Below are 22156 nucleotides of genomic sequence, written 5' to 3' on the forward strand. Positions count from 1 at the left end.
GAGATTATAGCGGTTAAGAATTACATAGTGATTGTACTGTCTTTTTTTTTACAAAAATGCAGTTTTAAAAATGTTTTAAACTTCTTAGACTATTTAAGGAGCAGCTAATCACTGAAAGTTGTAACAGTAGCATGTTTCAATCCCAGTTTCTTTGCAAAAAAAATGTTGTGTGGACATGTGTATACATGTTATTATGGAGACATGGCACCTGTCAATCAATTTAGTGGGCGGGGATAACTGCACTCCTACATCACGTTGCGGTGGGCCTCAAAACAGGAGGGATTTGGATCCTATTTTAACATAAAAAAGACTTATTGTGTTCCTATCACCCCAATATGACTATGGACACACTATACTGTATGTACACACAGTTTTGTTCAAACAGCTTCAAAAAGCTGATTTTCCTCATAGACAAACTGAATAATAAGTGCAAGGAATTGAAAATTCTTTACCTTTTTTAAAGTGGACAATGGCATTGAGAAGGCGGCTTAACAACTGACTTTAGAATGCAATTGTGTAAGAAAATTAAAACTTCATGAATGCAGGAGTGTGACCGAATCTCTAGAAACTGATGATTGTTTGGAAAGTAACCTTAACATCAAAGTCTAACAGATCATGCCAATATCAGTCTGGTATCAAGTAGTTTGAAACCTGTCATTAGATGAACAATAAAAGGAGCAGCAACTTTCCTATCCTTCTTTGGATTTCCTCTGTGACCACATTTGTCCACCTTGTATGTGCCATATTCAAGTTCACACTAACTTGTGACTTCAGACCCATTCTGTAGTAACCACACAGGTACTTTCTATCCAGTTGTCTTCGCTGGTTAAGCGAACATTTTTGGCCTTTGTACTACCAACCCTTAATTAACAATTTTGCCTGTGTCTGCGTAGGTACAGATCAAGTAGATAAAGCAACAGTATCTGGCACAGTCTCTCCTTTTTATGAAAGTATGTTTTTTTACACTTTTAAGGCCTTTTCCACTGTGAAAAGGTACCTAAAAGCAAACTACTGTACCACTTTTTGGTTACCCTTTGTAAAGGGTGCCTAGCAGGACTAAAGGGTACCAAAAGGCGGAGCTAGATGTACAACCAAATGCTATTGGTTTACAGAGATACGTCACTTGCTTGCGGACAAGCCAGAATGAAAACAAAGGAATCGCCAAATTTTAAATAATACACAACTGAGACATTACACTGTAATATTATATGCATATAATAACGAGACATGGTCAACCTAAGCTCAAACTAACCTTGTTATCATCTTGATGTACAACCACAAAGCCAAGAAGAACAAAATCTGCTGTGTCCTGTTGTTGTTTTACGAGCCCATCTAAAAGTGTGAGCGGTTTCACTTTCTCCAGAGAGCTCGCTGTGCGTCTATATTTAAAATAACAAACTTCTTGAGCATATATTTATAACACGCGTGTGATTATTGAAGTGCTTCTGAAATCCGATCCTTTCAGAAAGGGACAAACACAAGAGGGAAGCACGAAAAAACACAGGAGCAAATGATTCTTTTAGCATCCTAAAAGATGAACAAACTGCCATGTTAACTATTATCATCGTTTTTTGGACTATTATGAACTGGGAATGACGGAATTACAATCTAACAGAATTTACATGTGCTGGTAAAGATTAAAGATACAGATGAGAGGTTTACACTGACCGGGCTATTTTTTGTGTTCTTTTTTTGAACCTAAATAAGGACTAAATTTATGCTGCGTGTAGTTTTACCTGTAATTGGTAACATACTGGTGACTGTAAGGGTCTGTATGTGTTCATATCTTTTCATTTATTAACTTATTTGATAATAATAGCAGACGTTGCAGTAGGCTATTTCGCACCATCATTGATCAGCATTTGTAATGAAATCATGTTCATAGAAAGGTTAGTAATGAACATTTATTTATACACACGTATTTATGTGTATAAAGCATCTGTTTTTTTAAGAAGTGCTTCTCATATGATATATGAACGACCTGTACAGCTTTACTTTGATATTTTCTCGAGCGAGAAAGACATTGACCGAAACTTTCTGTCGAACACCATGCCCACCAAAAGAGTACCTTTGATACCCTTTTAGCCATGGAATCACAAGCCTGATAAAGGTGAACCATACCATACTGCAGCAGTCAGTGGAAACAGGCCACTCCCGCAGCATACACCACTCCCGCAAGAGGGTATGTACTCACCACAAAGGCAAAGTCTGATGATGCCTTGACTAAGAGTGAAATCATGGGAGCTGTTCTTTTACAATTTTAACAATTTATGGGACTGCTGGAGAAGTCATGTTCATGCAAAACTTATTTTAATTGTAGTATAAAGCAGAGTAACGTGCCGTTCACACAGAACACATTTTTCTTTTTCAATGCGCTTCTATTCTATTGTTTTTCAATGCAAACGTGCACTTGACGAACATGTATGACCATTACACTCACATCTTATCTTTTAAAGAGCTCAACACGATTGCTGCATTTTTAGATTGTATGTTAGGCTTAAAGATTTAAAATTTTCACATGCGGGGCAGCTTATCACTGTTAAATCTGGTGCGGAGTTTCGTTGCAAGTTTTTGTTTACTGTCTCCATACACCCTTTTGCTTATGCCAGTGCTTACGATTTGAACCAAACTACTGATTGTGACTAAGTTTGCATTTAATTAAATTTAAAGCTTTTTTTTTTGTTCATTAGATGCTACTTTGCATAAGCCACTGTTAGTTTAGTGGATTTCACAAATGATTTTCAGCGATTAAAACATCTAGATGAACATGTTTGGCTCCCAAGAAGTTTGATGTTTAAGCATTTGAGAATGTCGCTTTTAAAACGGGTCAAGAATTAATCTGAAAGAATCAAGGAAGAGTGGAGTAGGACGTTTTGGGCTGCAAAAAGTCAAAAGGGATGTTCTGATTCACTAGTACATCTTTCTCTTCTCTTCTTTTTATCTCCTTCGTTCCTCTGACGCCGTTTGTCTTTTCCAGCAAAGCGATTTTACACCTCCCTGCTCAGCCATCTCTCCTCTCTGTCGTTTAACAGCAGTCTTCCACACAGGGACGCACTGATCTGAGGATTTTCATCAGTTCACGCTTCATAAATTATGGTCTGTATTTTAATATAAAGAAACGGCAAACGCAGTCACCGCAAAGCTCTTTAGATTTACATAAAGCCCTTCGGAGTGAGGCGGCGGCAGCATCTTTAGGGCCAGTTCTTTCACAACGCAGACTAAAACTTAAAGTTTTGAGGAAGATGTTAGCAACTTTGTGCGGTCATGTTCACTTTCACTTGAGTTTCATTTTATCTGTCTTTTCCCCCAAAGAAATCTTAACTAAATAGTTTAGCAACCTTCCGTTTTCTCCAGTTTCTCTGCATTTATAAAAAGGTTTTGAGCTTGAGAAACTAATCACAAGGCCAAATTAAATGATGGTGTTCTAGACCTGAGAACCCACATTGGGAGGGACAGGGCCGGGTTACACTCTTTCATTACACTTCTTTGTTTTCGAGCCTCTCAGTCTGATTCAGACAGCAACATAGATAAATTGAAATTAAAGTAAATTAACATTATTTAATTGAGTTCGCAGATGGCAGTGGCGTTTTTTAATTAGTTTGTGTGAACACTGGTGGGTTTTGACTCCACATGGTCGTTTCAGTGCTTCTGGTTCTTTTCCTCTGATGCACCATTACTCATTTCAGTGTTTCAGCCAGGAATGAGATATTTAAACAATAGAAAATTAAGCAGTTCTTTTAAAATGGTTATTGTTTTAAATGCTAAAGACTGCATTTAAGTATTTTGCATGTAATAATTGATGTTAAAAATATAAAAGTTTTTCATTCTCTGTGTACAAGGCCTAAAATGAACACTGGACTGGTTATTGTAACAGAATTAGCTTTCACAGTTTTTAGGATTAGTTCAGCTTGGTCAACTTAAAACACACATCTGACATAGAATGGTTAATAAACTTGATTTATAAATAAACAAATTAATAATAATAATAAAATATTTTAATTAAAATTGATAAAGCTCTGGTTTCCCTCACAGTCCAATCTTGTGCCCTATAGGTTAATTGAATAAACTAAATTGGCTGTAGTGTATGTGTGAATTTATTTTATTTTTGGCTTAGTCCCTTTATTAATCTGGGGTCGCCACAGCGGAATGAACCTCCAACTTATCCAGCATTTTTTGATCAGCAGATGCCTTTCCAGCTGCAACCCATCATGCACCCATATACTCTCATTTACACACATACACTAAGGACAATTTAGCTTACCCAGTCCACCTATAGCGCATGCCTTTGGACTGTGGGGGGAAACTGGGGCACTCTGAAAAAACCCACGCGAACTGTGGGTGAACATGCAAACTCCACACAGAACTGCCAACTCACCCACCCGAGACTCGAACTAGTGACCTTCTTGCTGTGAGGCAACAGCACTACCCATCACGCCACTGTGCCGCCCCCTACTGCATATTATTAACTTTAAGGTACTAAATCAGCATATTGGAACAAATTCTAAATTATCATGCGTTACCTAAAAATTTAGTAATAATATCTGCAAAATCAGCTTTTGAATCAGAGGAATAACCTATCAACAACAACCTGGCATACCAATAACATTACATTTTATTTTAAACTAATACTATTGCACTATTTTGGTTGTATATGTATGCCTTCTGGGTGAGTATTTGAGACTTCTCAGATGGACATTGTCAGTTACAGTGCTTGTAAACATTTTATGTTAATGTGGTAACTGAATGTAACAATACATTTTCCTCCAAATTGACCGTAAATAATACCACTTCTCTTCAAAAAGGCAGCCTCGACTTGCCTCTATCTCAAAAAAAGACCAAGCTCATTTTACCTGCTCCTTGTTTCACCCCAAGTCCAGTTTCTTCCCTCTGAACCCTGGGCCAAGGCTGCGGGAGCATGGTTAAGCCCAGCTCGAAGCCCAGTTCCGCTCCTGCACATGGGCCGTCTTCCCCTTAAAGAGCCGAGGAGAGGCCACGAAACCCCTACTGACAGAGGGGCAGTAAGACCCCAATAGTGCCCTCATAATCTGTGAAACTCTACCAGAATAATCTCCCACAGCCGGCCCTCCACTGCTGAGTGATGCAGGACAGAACCTGAGAATCTGAGACGCTTTAAGACCTTAAGGCCTCAGGAAAAAATCTTTGAGCTTTTATCTGTGAAATCTCTCCATTTGATGAAAATATAAATAAAGTGAGGGTTATTTGGGCAGAGGAAGGAGAGATGGAGTTCATCTTCCTTCTCAAAGCACCTAATAATGTCACAAGCATCAATGTACTGGCTTTACCTTTGCCCAGGTGTGCATTTTGGCTCTGTGTTCCTATCCTGATCAGATTCTGGGCAAACGTAGAAGTTGTTCCCCTTCCAGAAGCTTTTGGACGGCCCTCGTTTACCTTTTAAACGGCCTCTGCGTCCTCATCATCGGATCTGTAGCAGTTCACAGCACGGTAGTTAGCATTTCGCTGCTTAGAGAGTCCTGGAGCAGTCGGGCCAGGTGTGGGTGAGTGTTTTGAGCCTGTTACTGTAATACCACTATCATTATCCTCCTCTCCTGCGCATGTGTGTGAGCTCAGTTCATGAGTTAAGCACTTGAAGAGCTCTCCAATACCCACGTTGACTTGCTACACACAGGCTACAAAGCTCTCGGTAATCTTCCTGTTGTAAGTCCTTAGTTTTATCTGCCAGGGATTACACTTCTGGCTTCAGAGAAAGAGAGAGGGAGCACGAGAGGGAGAGAACGAGGAAAAAAGGCTGCGAAGAAATGAAAACAAATCTTTAGTGTAATCTCTAGAAAGAAAACCTGTTTGAGTGGGGAAGTTAGCAGGCCGCAGATTGGCTAAATCGCCTTATTCTGCATGTTTGATGTAGATGAGGCAGGTGTATGCGCAAGCTCATGTGTTTGATGATCATATGTGTGTGTGTTCATTTGTGTACACAAGGATCAGGGGTGTGTGTGTGTGTCTGTGTGTGTGTGTGTAAGTAAGAGAGCTGATGAGGCCTGTGTGTGTGTGTGAGTGAGTAAGTGAGAGGTTTTAAAGCCGAGGGCAGTTTGAATGACATGGTGGAGATGGAGAGAGTAACTTTAGATTAATCTTCTCCTGGTCTCTCCTCTTCTGAAGGTGTGTGGCCTTAAACTCGTTTCAACTGGGAGAGTCATTTACCCACAGTAGTCTGCATACCACCCAGCACTGATCAATAACAGCCCCTGCTACCCCTCTGCCTTTCAACCACTAAAGCCCCTGCCACTACACACACACACAGACACACAAACACACAAACACACACACACACACACACACACACACACACACACACACACACACACACACACACACACACAGACACCTTGCATATTATTTGCATGGAAATGGAATGTTAAACCATATATTACATAGAATGTTAAACTATATATTATATATATACAATAACACATTTATGTATATATGGGTATATACACTTACCGGGCCACTTTGTTAGGTATAACTACTAGTTAAAAGTTTTTTAATCAGCCAATCACATGGCAGCAACTCAATGGATTTAGTCATGTAGACATGGTCAAACTGAGCATCAGAATGGGGGGTAAAAGGTGATTTAAGTCAGGGATTCTCAATCGGTAGGCCGCAGCCCACTTGTGGGCCTCTGCAGTCCTGCAGGTGGGCCGCGATACTAACTCTTAATATTATACTAGAATTTTTATTTCATTATTAATAGGCTATATTAAACTGATTTAAGTTATGCACTTCCTCTTGTTCTCTAATTGATTACTTAAAAATTGGTGCAAAAACAGCCTCATGATCATCTCTGCAGCTACACGGAAGTTTATTCACAAACTATCCGTAAAGTGAAAGTGAAAGTCGCTCTTCGCATATTTTTGTGTGAACTATTTAATATACCCGCGTAGTTGTCCAAATTAATGTCCTGTGAGTGTTTTATAACGGACGCGTATCCATACAGGAGAATCTAGCGTGGCTCAATGGTGTTTCTGCCACAGAATTTCAAATAAACTTGCATGTAAACTTCAGATGCGCTCTGGCGGAGCTGTTCACTGTTCCTGTCAGCAATTTCCCAAAAATATCCGGCTGCAAACTCAACCACTATCAGATCTGTTTCAACAGATTTTAGGGGGGTTTAATGTGTTTTTTTTCTGTATATTTTTGATAAGTAGATATTTAATAGTAGGAATTCAGTCAGTCCAGTTTAAAGCAGAAGCTGGTCTTTTGCAATCTCCCTGTTGACCTGTGTTTCTTTTTGAGTTTGTGTATTTATATATATATATATATATATATATATATATATATATATATTTTTTTTTTTATATATATAAAATGCTTATAATATAAAATAATAGAAGGAACAGCAAATGTATTTTATATACAGTTGAAGTCAGAATTATTAGCCCCTCTGAATTATTAGCCCTGAAAAAGAAGTGGTTGAGAACCACTGATTTAAGTGACTTGGAATGTGGCATGGTTGTTGGTGCCAGACGGGTTGGTCTGAGTATTTCAGAAACTGTTGATCTACTGGGATTTTCACACACAACCATCTCTAGGTTTTACAGAGAATGGTCCGAAAAAGAGAAAATATCCAGTGAACAGCAGTTCTGTGAGTGCAAATGCCTTGGTGATGCCAGATGTCAAAAAAGAATGGCCAGACTGGTTCGAGCTGATAGAAAGGCAACAGTAACTCAAATAACCACTTGTTACAACCGAGGTATGCAGTAAAGCATCTCTGAATGCACAACATGTCCAACCTTGAAGTCGATGGGCTACAGTAGCAGAAGACCACACCGGGTGCCACTCCTGTCAGCTAAGAACAGGAAACTGAGGCTACAGTTCACACAGGCTCACCAAAATTTCACAATAGAAGATTGGAAAAACGTTGCCTGGTCTGATGAGTCTCGATTTCTGCTGTGACATTTGAGCGTAAGGTCAGAATTTGCCATCAGCAACATGAAAGCATGGATCCATCCTGCCTTCTATCAACGTTTGAGGGTGTTGGTAGTTGTGTAATGGTGTGAGGGGTATTTTTTGGCACATTTTGGGCCTATTAGTACTAATTAAGCATCGTGTCAACGCCACAGCCTACCTGAGTATTGTTGCTGACCATGTCCATCCCTTTATGACCACACTGTACCCATCTTCTGATGGCCACTTCCAGCAGGATAAAATGCCATGTCATAAAGCAAGAATAATCTCAGACTGGTTTCTTGAACATGACAATGAGTTCACTGTATTCAAATGGCCTCCACAGTCACCAGCTCTCAATCCATTAGAGCACCTTTGGGATGTTGGGGAATAGGAGATTCACATCATGTATGTGCAGTCGACAAATCTGCAACAACTGCGTGATGGGATCATGTCAATAAGGACCAAAATCTGAGGAAAATTTTCAGGACCTTGTTAAATCTATGCCACAAAGGATTAAGGCAGTTCTGAAGGCGAAATGGGGTCCAACCCAGTACTAGTAAGATGTACTCAATAAAATTGTCGGTGATGTGTATTGTTAGAAAATAGGAATCAATTTTTATTATTTTTGTCTCTTTTTTCTTTTTCTTTTAATTAAACAATTATTTGTAATGGTCATGTAAGGATCATATATTAACTGAACTTCTACTGCTGTGTGTGAGTGCTGTGCATACTAATTAGCAGTTGTGCAGAAGTAGATAAATGCTGGTCCAAAACTAGATTCAGCTCTGCAGAAACTTCCTGTCTGAAGAAAGATGTTAAAACTGAGCACAGAGCACAAAACGTTTTATGCTTTTATTGTTGTGCAGAGAATTCATAGAAAAGAGGACTTATGTCTGGGGTGCGGCCAATGGAGGATTGAACAATGACTGACAAATGACTAATTTTATTAAACTCCACCTGTTAATATCAGCTGCCTATATAAGTTGAAGTCGGGAAAAGAAAGTTGTTGCGCACCTCCTTAATGTAACTTTTGCAATGCATTGAGGATAACAGAGTTCTGTGAATCGAATTATTCATTTGTATCAAAAAAATTGTTACGATTTTTACGATCTTTAGACATTTTTTTTCTGTCCCTTTAACCTTTTATATATTATGATTGGTTGACTTAAATATATGGTGATATATGTTGATTTTTTTATGGTTGTTCATTCAATCCATTCATTCACCTTATCATCATTATGTAGATGTAGTAGTTTTCTATATTTTGACCATTTTTTACTATTATTCCTTTTCAGTCAGAATTGGCCAGAAAATTTAATAATTAATACATTTTCATTAATTGATCAATTAATCTTAATTTTAATTATTCATTCATTCATTCATTCATTCATTCATTCTTTTATTCATTCATTCATTCATTTTTGTTTCATTGGAATGAGATTTTTCTTATGGACATCATGGATGTGATTCAATGTGTTAAAGTATATATAAAGTAATTATATTTTCTGTCTGTTGTGTGAGTTTAGAATATTTTTTTAAGTCTACACTTAACCCTAGTTCTGAATCAGTGCATTTAATGTTTGCCATGCAGAAATGTGATTCAATGTGTTGAAGTGTGTATAAAGTAAACATACTGTAAAGTCACACTTTATATTGTCTAAGTTCGGAATCTTTGACCCCTAGTTTTGAATCAGGGCATTTAACGTGAAGAAATGCTGGTGTTTTCCATGAAGAGAGTTTGTCTTGTGTTGCGGGTTGTGTTTTTGTGTCTTCCATTATCTTAGATGTGTGTCTCATCTCATCGTTCATGCGCGATGCCGATTGATGGTGTTAAATATGCCACAGTAAAAGTCTTCCTTCCTGACTGACTCCATCGATCCCGCTTCACACTCCGGCCGACGTATTGACGTGGGCGTGTTTTGATCAAGGCCTCGTTCAGATAGGGGTGACTTTGTAATTATATTCTTTTTAATTGCTTTCGCTTATCAGGGCTCTCATCTGCCAACGAGACCGTACCGCGGCGGACAACGATCTGACGGCAGAGCGGAGCAGAGCACACCTGATGTTTCTCTCTCTTCTCCTCTCCTCATCCCTCTCTCCCTCCTTTTCCTCACAGTATTACTGCTGCTCTGCTCTTAATGAGTTTCCGTGTGCATTGCGGATTCATTGATAAATGACAGCTTTATCAGAGCAGATCGCTGAACTTCGCCTCCTGTAATTTGTTTGTTGAAGAGTGTTGTCTAAAGCAGATTAGCGCTGTATAGATTTAGTTTTCCCTGCTTTACACACCCTCTCATCTCTGCTTTAACTAACGACACTGAAAGAATCTTTTATACGTTTTTTGGCTCACGTCTGTTTTGCTTTCGTAAATCACATTTTTCTTGGAGGGTTTGTTTAGCGTGGCGGTAATTTGAAGGTTGTTGTTAAGTTCTGTTTGCTTTGCCAGATATGCTTGCATGTTGATGATGTTGAACGTTACAGCAATTTAAGTCATTCGGTGTGTTTGGTGAACGTCTGCCTCCCTCTATCAGAGAGCAAACATTGTGCCAGTCGCTTTTTTTCGCTTTTCAATACTGCTTTTTTATGTGTGCGCGTGTGCAGGCCTCACTAGATAAAGCTCATTTACACAGTTCAGAGTTTTGGGCTATGCCTTTCCGGCAGTGTTTTCACCGCCTCTGACGTTAGATTACACCACATTACACATGTATAGCACACAAGCGCGTGCGGGAGATTTGCTCTCGCTCGTATCCTCCCAAATTTCCTTATGTTTTAGCGAAGGCTGTTGTGTTTAAATTTTTAAAGCCGTGTAGCTTAGCATGGGAAAAAGGCCCCGGAAATGTGATTTAGTCATGCTTGCATATTTCGTGGTTTTGTACAAGGCCCAAAAAACTCCCCCTCAGCCTCAAGCTTAGGCAAATGAACTTCTCTCGCTTCAGCAAGAAAACTTAGCAAGGTTGTAATGTGAAATGATGAAATTCACATGAAAGTGCTGTCATTTGAACAGAACACATCTTTCTTTTGTCACATAATATCACAAAAAATGGATCATATTGTGTTGATAACTTCCTCAATCTCTTCTTTTGCCAGATTTCTCAAAAAGTAGCACACTGAAGAGGCCATTGGTTTGTGATTGAATTTCTATGCGGGCTTCAGTGTTTGCATTTCTAAAATGACACTAAATATATGTCTATACTGTGCTTTCTCTTGGCATCTTGTTCCATTCGAATTCTAATTTTTATAATAGAGCTTTTCATTCGGTTCAAAGCAGTTCAATGAATCCTTCACAACTGAAAGTCCAACATAATTGGAAACTAAAGGCAGATTGCAGACAGACACATTTAGGGACAATTTAATCATTAAATTCAAGGTGCAGCTGAATAATTGAGAAGCGGTTAAAGAGAAAACAATGATGCATAATTGAGGTAAATGGACTGCCACTTGATGAATCAAATGACTGTCCCAAATCTGTGCTGTGTGGAAGAGAGGTCTATAAGACTGCTGACCTTGTGAATGTGTGTAAACATGAACATAAAACTGTTGTGAGATGTTGCCACAGGCGTCTTAAGTGGATTACAACTTTTAAAGAGTGTGTGTGATTAAAGCTTCTGTTGTTTGTGAGCCTTTTTTAGTGTGCATTTGTTAAGCCATTTTTCTTGTCTTTCTGTCGCTTTTCAAAGATTTTATTTGGACCTAGACGTCTTTGGGTTTAAATATTCAGTGTAAATAAGCCCATTTTTATTTAAATGTTGGGTTTAAAGATTTAAGAAAATAATTTTTTACTTGGGTGTTCACACTAAGTGTTCACATTAGGTTTGACTTCCTGTTTAAAGTTATCTTGATAAGAGTTTTTTTTACCCGTAGTGCTTGAGTTACGTAGGGTTCAATGACTTAATGTCATCAATTATGCAGACCCCATAAATAGGTTATTTTGAGTAACTGGAACTACTGCTCCAAGACAAAATAAAAGTGATAATATGTTGCAAAAAGCCTGATCACAAACATCAGAAGTTTGTAAATAGTCTGCGCAGAAGCTGCATAAAACTTTCTTCAGGAGCACCATACTGATACTCTTTGACCTATTGATGTTACTTTGCTTTGAAATGTGGTGTGGACAAAGATGGGTGGTGGTCACTAGAATATAAAATCACTGATTATTAACAGTGTCACAAAATATTCTGTGACAGAATAGGGAGTGATGTAATTATTGCGATGGTAAAAATCACCAAAAAAAAAAAAAAAAAGAAAGACTGCAGACATGCAGTCAACTTTTATGTTCAACTTGGATCGTGTAAACTCTGTTTTAATCTTTTAGAGGCTCTTGTTTCAGGCAGTATAGTTTTGCACTTTTTTGGCTCTTTTAAATGCATGAAACATAAAATACATGTATTTTTGCTTTTTTGTTAGGTAGAATTTATGTGAAATCAGTGGTAGATGATGCCCAAGAATCTTGTTTGTTTTTATTATTGCACTTTTTATGCTATGAAATTTGAAGTATTTTTTCTTGAAAAAATCATGAACGTTTGAAATGGTAATGGAAGAAGGTGTATTTAAGAACAGATTAATTGACTTTTAAATAAACGATGGATTATTTGAAAGCAAAATGATTGTTAACTGCAGCCTTTGAAGTATTGCATAAAAACTTAGATGAGGTATTTAAAAAAGTACTGATCAAAATCAGATACCTTACTTTTACAGATACAGATACCTTAGAGATGCTAATTTACTGGAACTCAACTGTGCAAGATTGTGAGAAGTGTCTTAGGCTTCCATAATAGTCATCCAACAAGGCAGGTCACACGCAAGACTAATGCATTAGAGGCTATAGGATGTTTTTGTGAAACTCAGTGGTCAATTGAATCAACACTGCATCACTAAATTGATTACCAGTTCAGCTCTGAACATTGTATGGATCTGGTTCAGCTTATGTTTAAAATAAATTGGGATTGAATGATCTGCAGCGACTAAACCTTCATCAGCAGAAAGAATCAAAAGCATGTTCAATTCATCTTTATTTCTATAGTGCTATTACAATGTAGTCTGTGTCAAAGCAGCTTAACATAGAAGTTCTAGTAAATTAAAACTGTGTCAGTTCAGTTTAGTTCAGATCAGTGTGTGAGTAGGTCACCGGCGGTGTTCAGGCTGGTCCACAGGATCAGTGCAGAGACTCCTCTGTCACTGCAGGTCTTTCAAGAATCAGTCTCATGTGCTCCACTCCTCCATGACCACCACAGCATCTGCTGGATTTGGCCTGGTCTAGGATTATGGGGATCTCAGGATGATGAAAAAAGCATAGAGGCCGTTCAAATCATAATGTCTTTTGGGAAGGGTTGTGGAAGAAGAACTAAAGAAGAACCAAAATTCACTTAAGTGATAAAAGCAAGTTTAATTCACTTAGATTCAGTGGTAAACATTGTCAAACTGGCTAAAGACTGAACCCAAAGTTTGTACCGAAGTCAGTCAAAGGTGGAGGAGGAAGTGTCATGTATTTTTTGAATGGTCTTGGTCCAGTTGTTTGGTGTGCAGCAAGATTTGGATGGTAATGTTTACACCAAATCAAATAAACAGAGCAACTACAGTTTTCTTTATTTGAACCAAACCCTGCCAAGTGTGAACACATCCTAAAAGCATATTAATGGAATATAAAGTGAATGACAGCTGATTACAACATTTTTGAGCTGGATCGCACTCTCGAATCATCGCTTTCTAATCACATGACCTCTCCCATTTCCTCTGCCAAACTCTTTCACTCCATCTTCTGTCTCGCCCTTCATCTTCCTTACTCTCATTCAACACAGATTAAGTTTTTTCCCTCCTCATATCTTTTTACCTTCTCCTTCCTCCTTGCCCCAGCCCTCCACCATGTGTCAGGTGTGCGTGTGTGTGTATGTTTGCTGCCATCATGAATAATGAATATCTTTTCTGTCTCCTTATTTTTGGCAGATGTTGAAATGCTGCATGATTTTTGTTTTTTCCCTCTTTGTGTGTGTGCCTGTGTGTGTTTGTGTGTGTCTGTGTGTGTGTGTGTGTGTGTGTGTGTGTGTTAGTGATGAATGCAGCTTCATTTTAATATGTTCTGTTTGTGGGAAGAAACGGCGCTGTAATCCTGTCCTCCAGCGCAGAAACACGCCGCTGCCAATCGTTTATTTTTCTCCTCCTCCCCCCGCGACCGCTGCTCAGGGCAAGACAGCGCAGCGTTTGATAAGTACACGCGCTCTATGTGACACCAAAAATCCCTGTCAGTGTTGTTTCAGTAGATACATGCAGTTTAGTGTAAACGTACACTTTGTGCCCTGAGCTCACGAAAAAAGGCACAACTTTTACGTGGTTTCCACTGAACTTGTTATTTTTATCCTCCGCCAGTTTGAAGAAATCTGACTGAAATCACTGTTGTTGTGTACATAAATTGACTCTCACTTTTATGGATGGCATCTGGTTAAGTGATTCACATTTTAAAACATGATCGCTTTGTGTCTGTAAATCTAAACATTGATCTTCAGTTCTGAAAGTTTATTAATTTAGTGCAGGGGAAGTGTTCTTTATTTTGCATCTGAACCATGTATTTTAAAGCAACAGGTGAGAAGTTTATATTTGGACAGTGGAGTGCTTTAGCAGTCTGCATTAAGGCTGTGCGATTTGGGGAAACATCTAATAGCATTTTTTTGACAGATATTTCGATTGTGATTTGATTTGCAATTTTAAATTTGCTAAAATTTTCAACTTTAAAAAAGATTCAGCTCAATATTCTGTATCGTAGCTTCTTACTACTAAAATGCAGTAAGTGTTAAAAAGAGAACTGAAAAATATTAACTTTCTCCAACATTTATTCAAATTGTGTTTTTAAATATTCAGAAATTAAACTCATTTTTCTCTAGAGTGCATAAAATTATTGGGCAGAATGAAAGTATGTTCACTTAGTTGGCTAGTAAGACTATCACATACAGATGGCAGCCACGCATTTGCTCTGGACAAGGGAAATTAAATAATACAGTACATACAGTATCTACTCTATATCGCTGCCTCTTGTGATTAGCTTATCGCAACGTTTCAAATCGCGATTCGATTTCATTTAATTGCATATTCCTAGTTTGCATGCAAACAATACAACTTTGGAAGAATTTAGGTTTTGCAGTTTACAAATTAGTCTTTAGTAAGATCACTTGTTTAGAACTAATAGTCTACAATAGAAAAGTTTAACATTTCAGAATATTCTGTAGTTTTTGAAATGAAGTGTAAATTTTAACAATACAATCTACAATTAGGTAGTTTACAAAACCAACATCTTAAAAGTTTATATTTACCATATCAAGTTTGGAGCATCATACTGTACAGTTCAGCAGTTTATATTTAAACAAAACTGTGCCATTTTTATTTAAATAATTCAGCAATTAATGGACTATTTCAATGTGGTCATGTCATTGGCCTCTAAACATATCCTGCTTGTTATCAAACTATTTCATAACTGTAACGAGGCAATCATAACTTAATGTTAAAACATCATTATTTATCAATATGTGGTTCTTTTTAGGTTCCCAGAAGCTATGGAAATTAAAAATGTACATCAGGAAGTACGTTGGGACCATTGTTTTAGTTTGCATGCCTTGAGCAGTAGATTACAATAAAACAATGTAATTTCATAAAGGTTTTTGAAACTGTTCATTAGAAAACATCTTAAACATGTTTCATTTAACCGCTGTACCGTTGGGGATGTTTTCATCCACTCTAGAGTGACTTTGTGGCTTAATTTGACCATAACTTTTTCTGTTTCAGCTAGTGGAATGATTTTTGGTAACAAATCTTATTTTGACACATATTTTGAGAAAATGCTTTGAAAAAAAAAAAAACCTCAAAGATACACTCTTGCCAAATTTATCACCTTTTTGTTACGTTCGGGATGAAAACATCCACTTAAAATTCACTGGATTTTTTAATTATTTTTTTAACTTTGTGTGTTTTTTCCAACCAAATCAGTGACATCATTTGTGAACTTGGCACTTAAAGAGTTAAAATCCTCAAATTATCTAAAAAAATTTAGTTGTTTAGACTAAACCTCGGGGCTGAGGTTGATTAACAGATTTATGCAAAACCAAATTGAAAAAAATAATATATCTGATGCGTTTTTACAGCAGTTTTATTCAGTGGATGTTTTATCCCGAACATAACAAAAGGTTAGTAAATTTGTACAGTGCACAAGGGTTAAATCATTTTACTATGAGCCAGCCAGTTGCATTTTCATCTTCGTAGACTCAGGGCTGAACAGAACAGTTCAGTTTTTTAAATATACAATTTAGAGCTGTTTACAGGTGAGTACTTTTGAAGTTTAGTTTGTAGTATATATTTTTACAAGATTGGCATTTAAACATACATTCTGTGCCCTGAGCTTGTGAAAAAAAGCAAAAGTTTTATGCATTTTGTTCCAGTTTAAACAAATCTGACAGAAATCACTGGAATAAAATCAAATCAATGGGTGGCATTTTAACAGTTTGAACACTGATAAAGAACTACTGTAAGTCATGCGTTTTTATCAACTCAACCCATTTCACAGATGCAGAGGATGAATTAAATAACAGCCATGCTTCCTGAGAGTTGAGACGTGTCTTGGTGTGTCAGTGTTACTGTTTTCCTCCCGCCGTAGAGGTGCCACAGGGTACTGTTAGCCTAAAGAGCCGAGTGCTCCTAAACGGCTGTTGTCTTCTAATTGCTTTAATAGCACCTGGCCGGTAATCCCAGGTAATTATTGAGCTGAAATTAGACAGCTACTTCAAACATCTCTTAAAAGGAGCAAAGACTGCCTCAGGAACTTGCAGCTCTCTTATCATGCATGCCGGAAAAGTGACATGGAAAAGTGGTTGCGGGTTTTGCATTGGTGTGGAGCTTAACGTGTTCTGTCACCACCCCCATGTAGCATGTGTGCGTGTATGCATGCGGTGAATACTCGTGTAGTCCGTTCTGTGGATAAATCACTGTTCGTAATCTCTGTTTGATTATGAGACCCTTTAATTAAATGGTTAAAGCAAAACACTTGAATCCTAGTTCGAGATTAGTCACATAAAAAGGATAAATGAAATCATTTATGTTTTCCGTTTAATGAGGTTTAGACTATATGAATGTGTTTTGTAAAGAAATATCATAGCATTATACAACTACTGTTCTTCATTATTAGGTGTTTGTTTGTGTCGGCATCCTGAGCATTGTTATTAGTCTGTTTGTGTCTCTCTCTTGAGTAGAAAGGCTCTCGGAGCCCCAAGGGCCCCTCACTTGACTTTTCCCTCCGTCTCTTTCAAGACAACCTTAACCTTTCAGATTGTGCAGACAGACGTAAAAACACACCAAATAACACACTTGCCCTCAGTGGCATTCGTTCGCATCTTAGCATTTAATTATGATAATCTAAGAGGAAAGCGTTCGAAGAATTTGAAGGAACTAACAGTGTCTAGCCAATCAACTCAAATCACACCTGTAGGATGTCACGGTTTCCTTTATAATATTGTTGTTCTTTTTATAGTTTATTTATTTATTTTTGGGGTCTATAATTTGCATAAGTCTTCTGTGGGCCCCTCACAAGCATTTTTCTTTTTTAAGTCTGTGCGTCCTTGAATCCTCCTGCAGTAGCAGATTGTGTCCAAAAGGGGGCGTTGTTAAGCTGCTGTACATGCGTCAAGTGTTGACCAGCTGATGTATAGCGCTCTTATCAGGGCAATGGCAGCGTCTCTCTTCCTTTGCACACACAGATCCATACAGATACCTGTCCTATGATAATGTATTTCTGCAGGATGAGCACTCTTTTATAACATGTTAGATTTGTATTTAGATGCGGAATCTATCAGGGCTGCAATTCATCAGATAGCTGCAAGTTTTGTCTCAGGCTATTTGATTATGGTTATTAAAAAGTTCTTGTGATAGGGGAAAAAATGCAAGCACGCGCACTGCAGAATGTGAATTCCGAGTGATACCGTATCCGTAACGCGCTGTCTCCATTTTTAACGGGATTATGTCCGAAAGTGGCCAGACTCCCGGTGCGAAGGGGTTCTGCTGCTTTGTGTTTCTGGATTTGTGGGATTAGAATTCTCGTTCCTCCGTTTAGTTGGACTCTTAATCCAGACTGATACAGCTTCAAAGGCTGGTCTTTATTAATCATGTGTTTACATTATCCATGGTCATACACTCCTTACAGACCAAAGCTCTCATTAGAATGAGCATGTAAGTCTTTTGTGTGCATTTTTTTTTCTCTGTGTGTGTGTTTGTTCAAATTAGACAGAGGGTTTTCAAAAGAGGCGACTTTTAACAAAGCTGAGCTTACAAAGCTAATTGGAGAGAGATGGGTTGGATCTGATGTTCTTGATTGGAATTTAAGGACTTTCGAAGAAAAGGGGGACAATAAGAGGGTTGTGTGAGTGTGTGGGGGAAAGATGTTAGTGTGTGTTTGAAGAACAGTAAAGGCTCGGGTTAAATGAGTTTTGTGTTATTTGGTTTACAGTTCATGTTTCCGTATAATTGCAAGTCATGTTTCTCTAATTCATTTCCTATTTTTTTCTGCAATATTCAACACATTCATATCGTGTAATGACAATAGAAAAAAAGTCGTTTTTTTTTTCTGTTTTGTTTGCTTGTCTGGAGCAACAATACTTAACAACTTTTTGGGATAAATTATTTTCTTTCTTTCTTTCTTTCTTTCTTTCTTTCTTTCTTTCTTTCTTTCTTTCTTTCTTCAATAAAAACAAAACAATTAATTTAGACTTTTTTTCTTTTCCATAGCCTAGTCCAATTCCCAGTCCTGTACTTGGTGGAAGGCCGAACGCATGTTCGTCATTATTGGCCTGGTGTCGTGAAGTCACGAAAGACTACAGAGGAGTCAGAATCACCAACTTCACCACTTCCTGGAGGAATGGACTGGCATTCTGCGCACTTTTGCATCACTTCAGACCCGACCAAATGTAAGCCATACACAAAACATGTCAGTACACCCTCTTACACAAGCCTTTACATACACAGAATCAGTTTGACACAACTTCATCCATATACTGTTCACCATAAAATAAAAACGTGTGTCTTACAGTTGAAGTCAGAATTATTAGCCCCCCCCTCTGATTTTTTTTCTTTTTTTTAATATTTTCCAAATGATGTTTAATAGGGCAAGGAAATTTTCACAGTATGTCTGATAATATATTTTCTTCTAGAGAAAGTCTTATTTTATTTCTTGTTTTATTTCGGCTAGAATAAATAAAGCAACTTTAAATTTTTTTAAACCATTTTAAGGTCAAAATTATTAGCCCCTTTAAACTATATATTTTTTGCGATAGTTAAACCATCGTTATACAATAACTTGCCTAATTACCCCAACCTGCCTAGTAAACTAAATAACCTGGTTAAGCCTTTACATGTCCCTTTAAGCTATACAGAAGTGTCTTGAAAAATATCTAGTCAAATGTTATTTACTGTCATCATGGCAAAGATAAAATAAATCTGTTATTAGAAATGAGTTATTAAAACTATTATGTTTAGAAATGTGCTGAAAAAATCCGCTCTCTGTTAAACAGAAAATAGGGGAAAGGATAAACAGGGGGGCTAATAATTCTAACTTTAACGGTATATTAAAGATAGATTTGCAGTGCTATGCAGATGAGTAAATGAAAGAACACTTTCAATAGTTTAGATGCTTTATATCCTACATTTTTAAATCAAATATAATTCATTCATCAATAATTTTCTTTTCGGCTTAGTTCCTTTATTAATCTGGGGTCGCCACAGTGAAATGAACCACAAACTTATCCAGCTTATGTTTTACAAAGCGGATGCCCTTCCAGCTGCAACCCAGTACTGGGAAACACTATACACTTACATTCATTCACACGCTACAGACAATTTAGCTTATCCAATTCACCTATTCCGCATGTCTTTGGACTGTGGGGAAACCGAAGCACCAAGAGGAAACCCACGCAAACATGGGGAGAACATGCAAACTCCACACAGGATTGCCAACTGATCCAGCAAAGGCTCGAACCATTGACCTTCTTGCCGTGAGTCGATCGTGCTACCCACTGCACGCTCTTGACACCCCAATGTAATTCAGTTTTAATATGGTAAAACACCCCCTTCTGATCTCTGACACAATTTGAATACTGACCAGCACTACAGACACTTGTGAATCATATTATCAGAGAAACAGAAGACAGAAGGATGATTAGCACAGCATTAACATAATGTGCTCTTAGGAGAAAGACAATGGCAACTGGTAAACACTTTGAGCACTACACATGAAGGTGACAGAAATACTTCAGGATATCATTATCATCAAGCAAATGCATCTTAAACTCCAATCTGAAATCAATTTTTTTCTATCAGCTAATTCAAGTTCATTTATTTATAAAGCACATTTAAAAGCAGTCACAAGACTTACCAAAGTGCTGTGCATAAGACAAGATAGAAAAATTAAAAAGACAGAATATAAAAACATAGAAATAAAGCAAGAAATAAATTCTTACATTTAATGGAAAAAAAAATAGTTGTGTTATCGAGAAAGTTGACTGTTGATTCACAGCTACATCCAACAAAATGTCAAGATCACCTAAAGCCACTTCTTTATGGGTTTTAATTCAAACTTCATGGTTTTATACACAACTAGTTCAGTACAAACCAGAACTAATTCCTAAATACAATTCCTTTAACGTAATACTTCATCTGCCATATAGAAAGTTCACTTTAAGATTGCAGGCATATTAGCACTCTTCTAAAAGAGTATGCACAGTTTATTAGATGTAAAAGGGCGACTTGATATGTATATCTCCTACCGTTGTCATTTTAGTTGCAGCTCTTTACTCAGCACACTACTGTTATAAGCCACATTTATAAGCCTTTAAACATACTACGACTTTTGTTCCATAGCAGCTTATGTAATATAGTAAAACAAACCTAGGATTTTGTATGTTTGGCAAATAAAAAAACGTGCTTGTTTGTATGGGGTATTTTCCAGTCACACTTTTCTCACTTTAAATTATTTATCATATATTTCTGAATGATATTTTAGAAGGTGACTTATACACCAATGTAAGTTAGTTAGTGCTTGTTAGTTTTCTTTTTCAATGACATTATCAAAATATATTTGAAAGTAATTGTTTTTAAGTCATATATACTGGACAGAAATAAAAAGGAATAGTTTAGTTTAATTGTTAATTGTTAATCCTGTTAATCCATTTTCAGCTGTTGTCTTTGATCAGAATAATCATCAAATGATCCAGCAGTCTCTATATAATTAATAGTGACAGCCCTAAACTCTATATATACACATCCCACTTAATTCACCTCTCTTTCTCTCTCTCTCCATGTGAGAATCTCACTCTATGTGGGGGGTCTAATATGGTTTATGATGGAGAGTTTTTAATCCCTCTGTCTTATTTCTGAACATTTCTCTGTCTGGTCTCATCAGGAATGACTCAAATCCTCCTTAATTACTACACTTACAGCAGATTCATCACAGTGCTGACAGCGCCACGTCCAACCACCCTCTGGGTTTAGCATACGCTGAAGTACCAGGAATCTGGCCACCATCTCTTTAAGGAAGAGATAGACTGATTTATTATTTTCGTTGCTTTAATGAAATATCTGACAATCATTTTATTGCATTCAAATATTGTATGTTTTTTGACAATACTGAGCGTGACACAATTAGGCATGAGATGATAACCAGTTTCAAGGTTGACTGCGTTTTTAATACCTCAGAATTGTTCTGCTATTTTATTTAATTTTCTCCTAATTAAAATATACGGGTAAGCCCATGATTCAGGAAACATCTGAAAAACAAACTGCCTATACACCAACATCCAAGCATACTATAGTCCTGCGGTATAGTGGCTTTCTTTATATGCCAAAAAGAGAAAGATATCCAATGGTGCCTTTTCTAGTTGTAAGGAAATCTCAGTTTTTGAAACTAATTAAGACAGCAGAAGTCAAATAAAATATTGTGTTCAATTGGGGTAAATAAATAGTTTTTTTTTTACCCAGGCGTTTAAAAAAACATATTTTAGAGCGGTAATCACAATACCATCATACTGTGAAACCGTGATTTTATTTATTTATTTATTTATTTTTTATCCAAGGTTTTCATACCGTCAGAATCTTATACCGGTCCATGCCTAGACGTAATGTAATGCGGGCATAGTGGTGACACACATGGTTTAAACATTTCCAGATATGCTAACAAAACATACAGTATTTACAAGTTATTATATCAACACTATAT

At 37.3% G+C, this 22156-nt stretch overlaps 1 protein-coding gene across 10 annotated transcripts in view; it reads left to right on the forward strand.

Moving 5' to 3' along the window:
- Positions 1-22156, forward strand: part of ehbp1 (EH domain binding protein 1) — a 196198-nt gene that overhangs the window by 73500 nt on the left and 100542 nt on the right. For all 10 annotated transcript variants that reach the window (XR_015513384.1, XM_087290470.1, XM_087290471.1 and 7 more), the window contains one exon: positions 18676-18854. Coding sequence is in view for 9 of the 10 variants with exons in the window: in XM_087290470.1 (XP_087146596.1) it covers positions 18676-18854 (179 nt within the window). In the remaining variant the exon portion in view is untranslated. The remainder of the gene's footprint in view (positions 1-18675; positions 18855-22156) is intronic.

Source organism: Danio rerio, chromosome 17, assembly GCF_052040795.2.
Source record: "Danio rerio strain M-AB ecotype USA chromosome 17, GRCz13ab, whole genome shotgun sequence".
Taxonomy (NCBI): domain Eukaryota; kingdom Metazoa; phylum Chordata; class Actinopteri; order Cypriniformes; family Danionidae; genus Danio; species Danio rerio.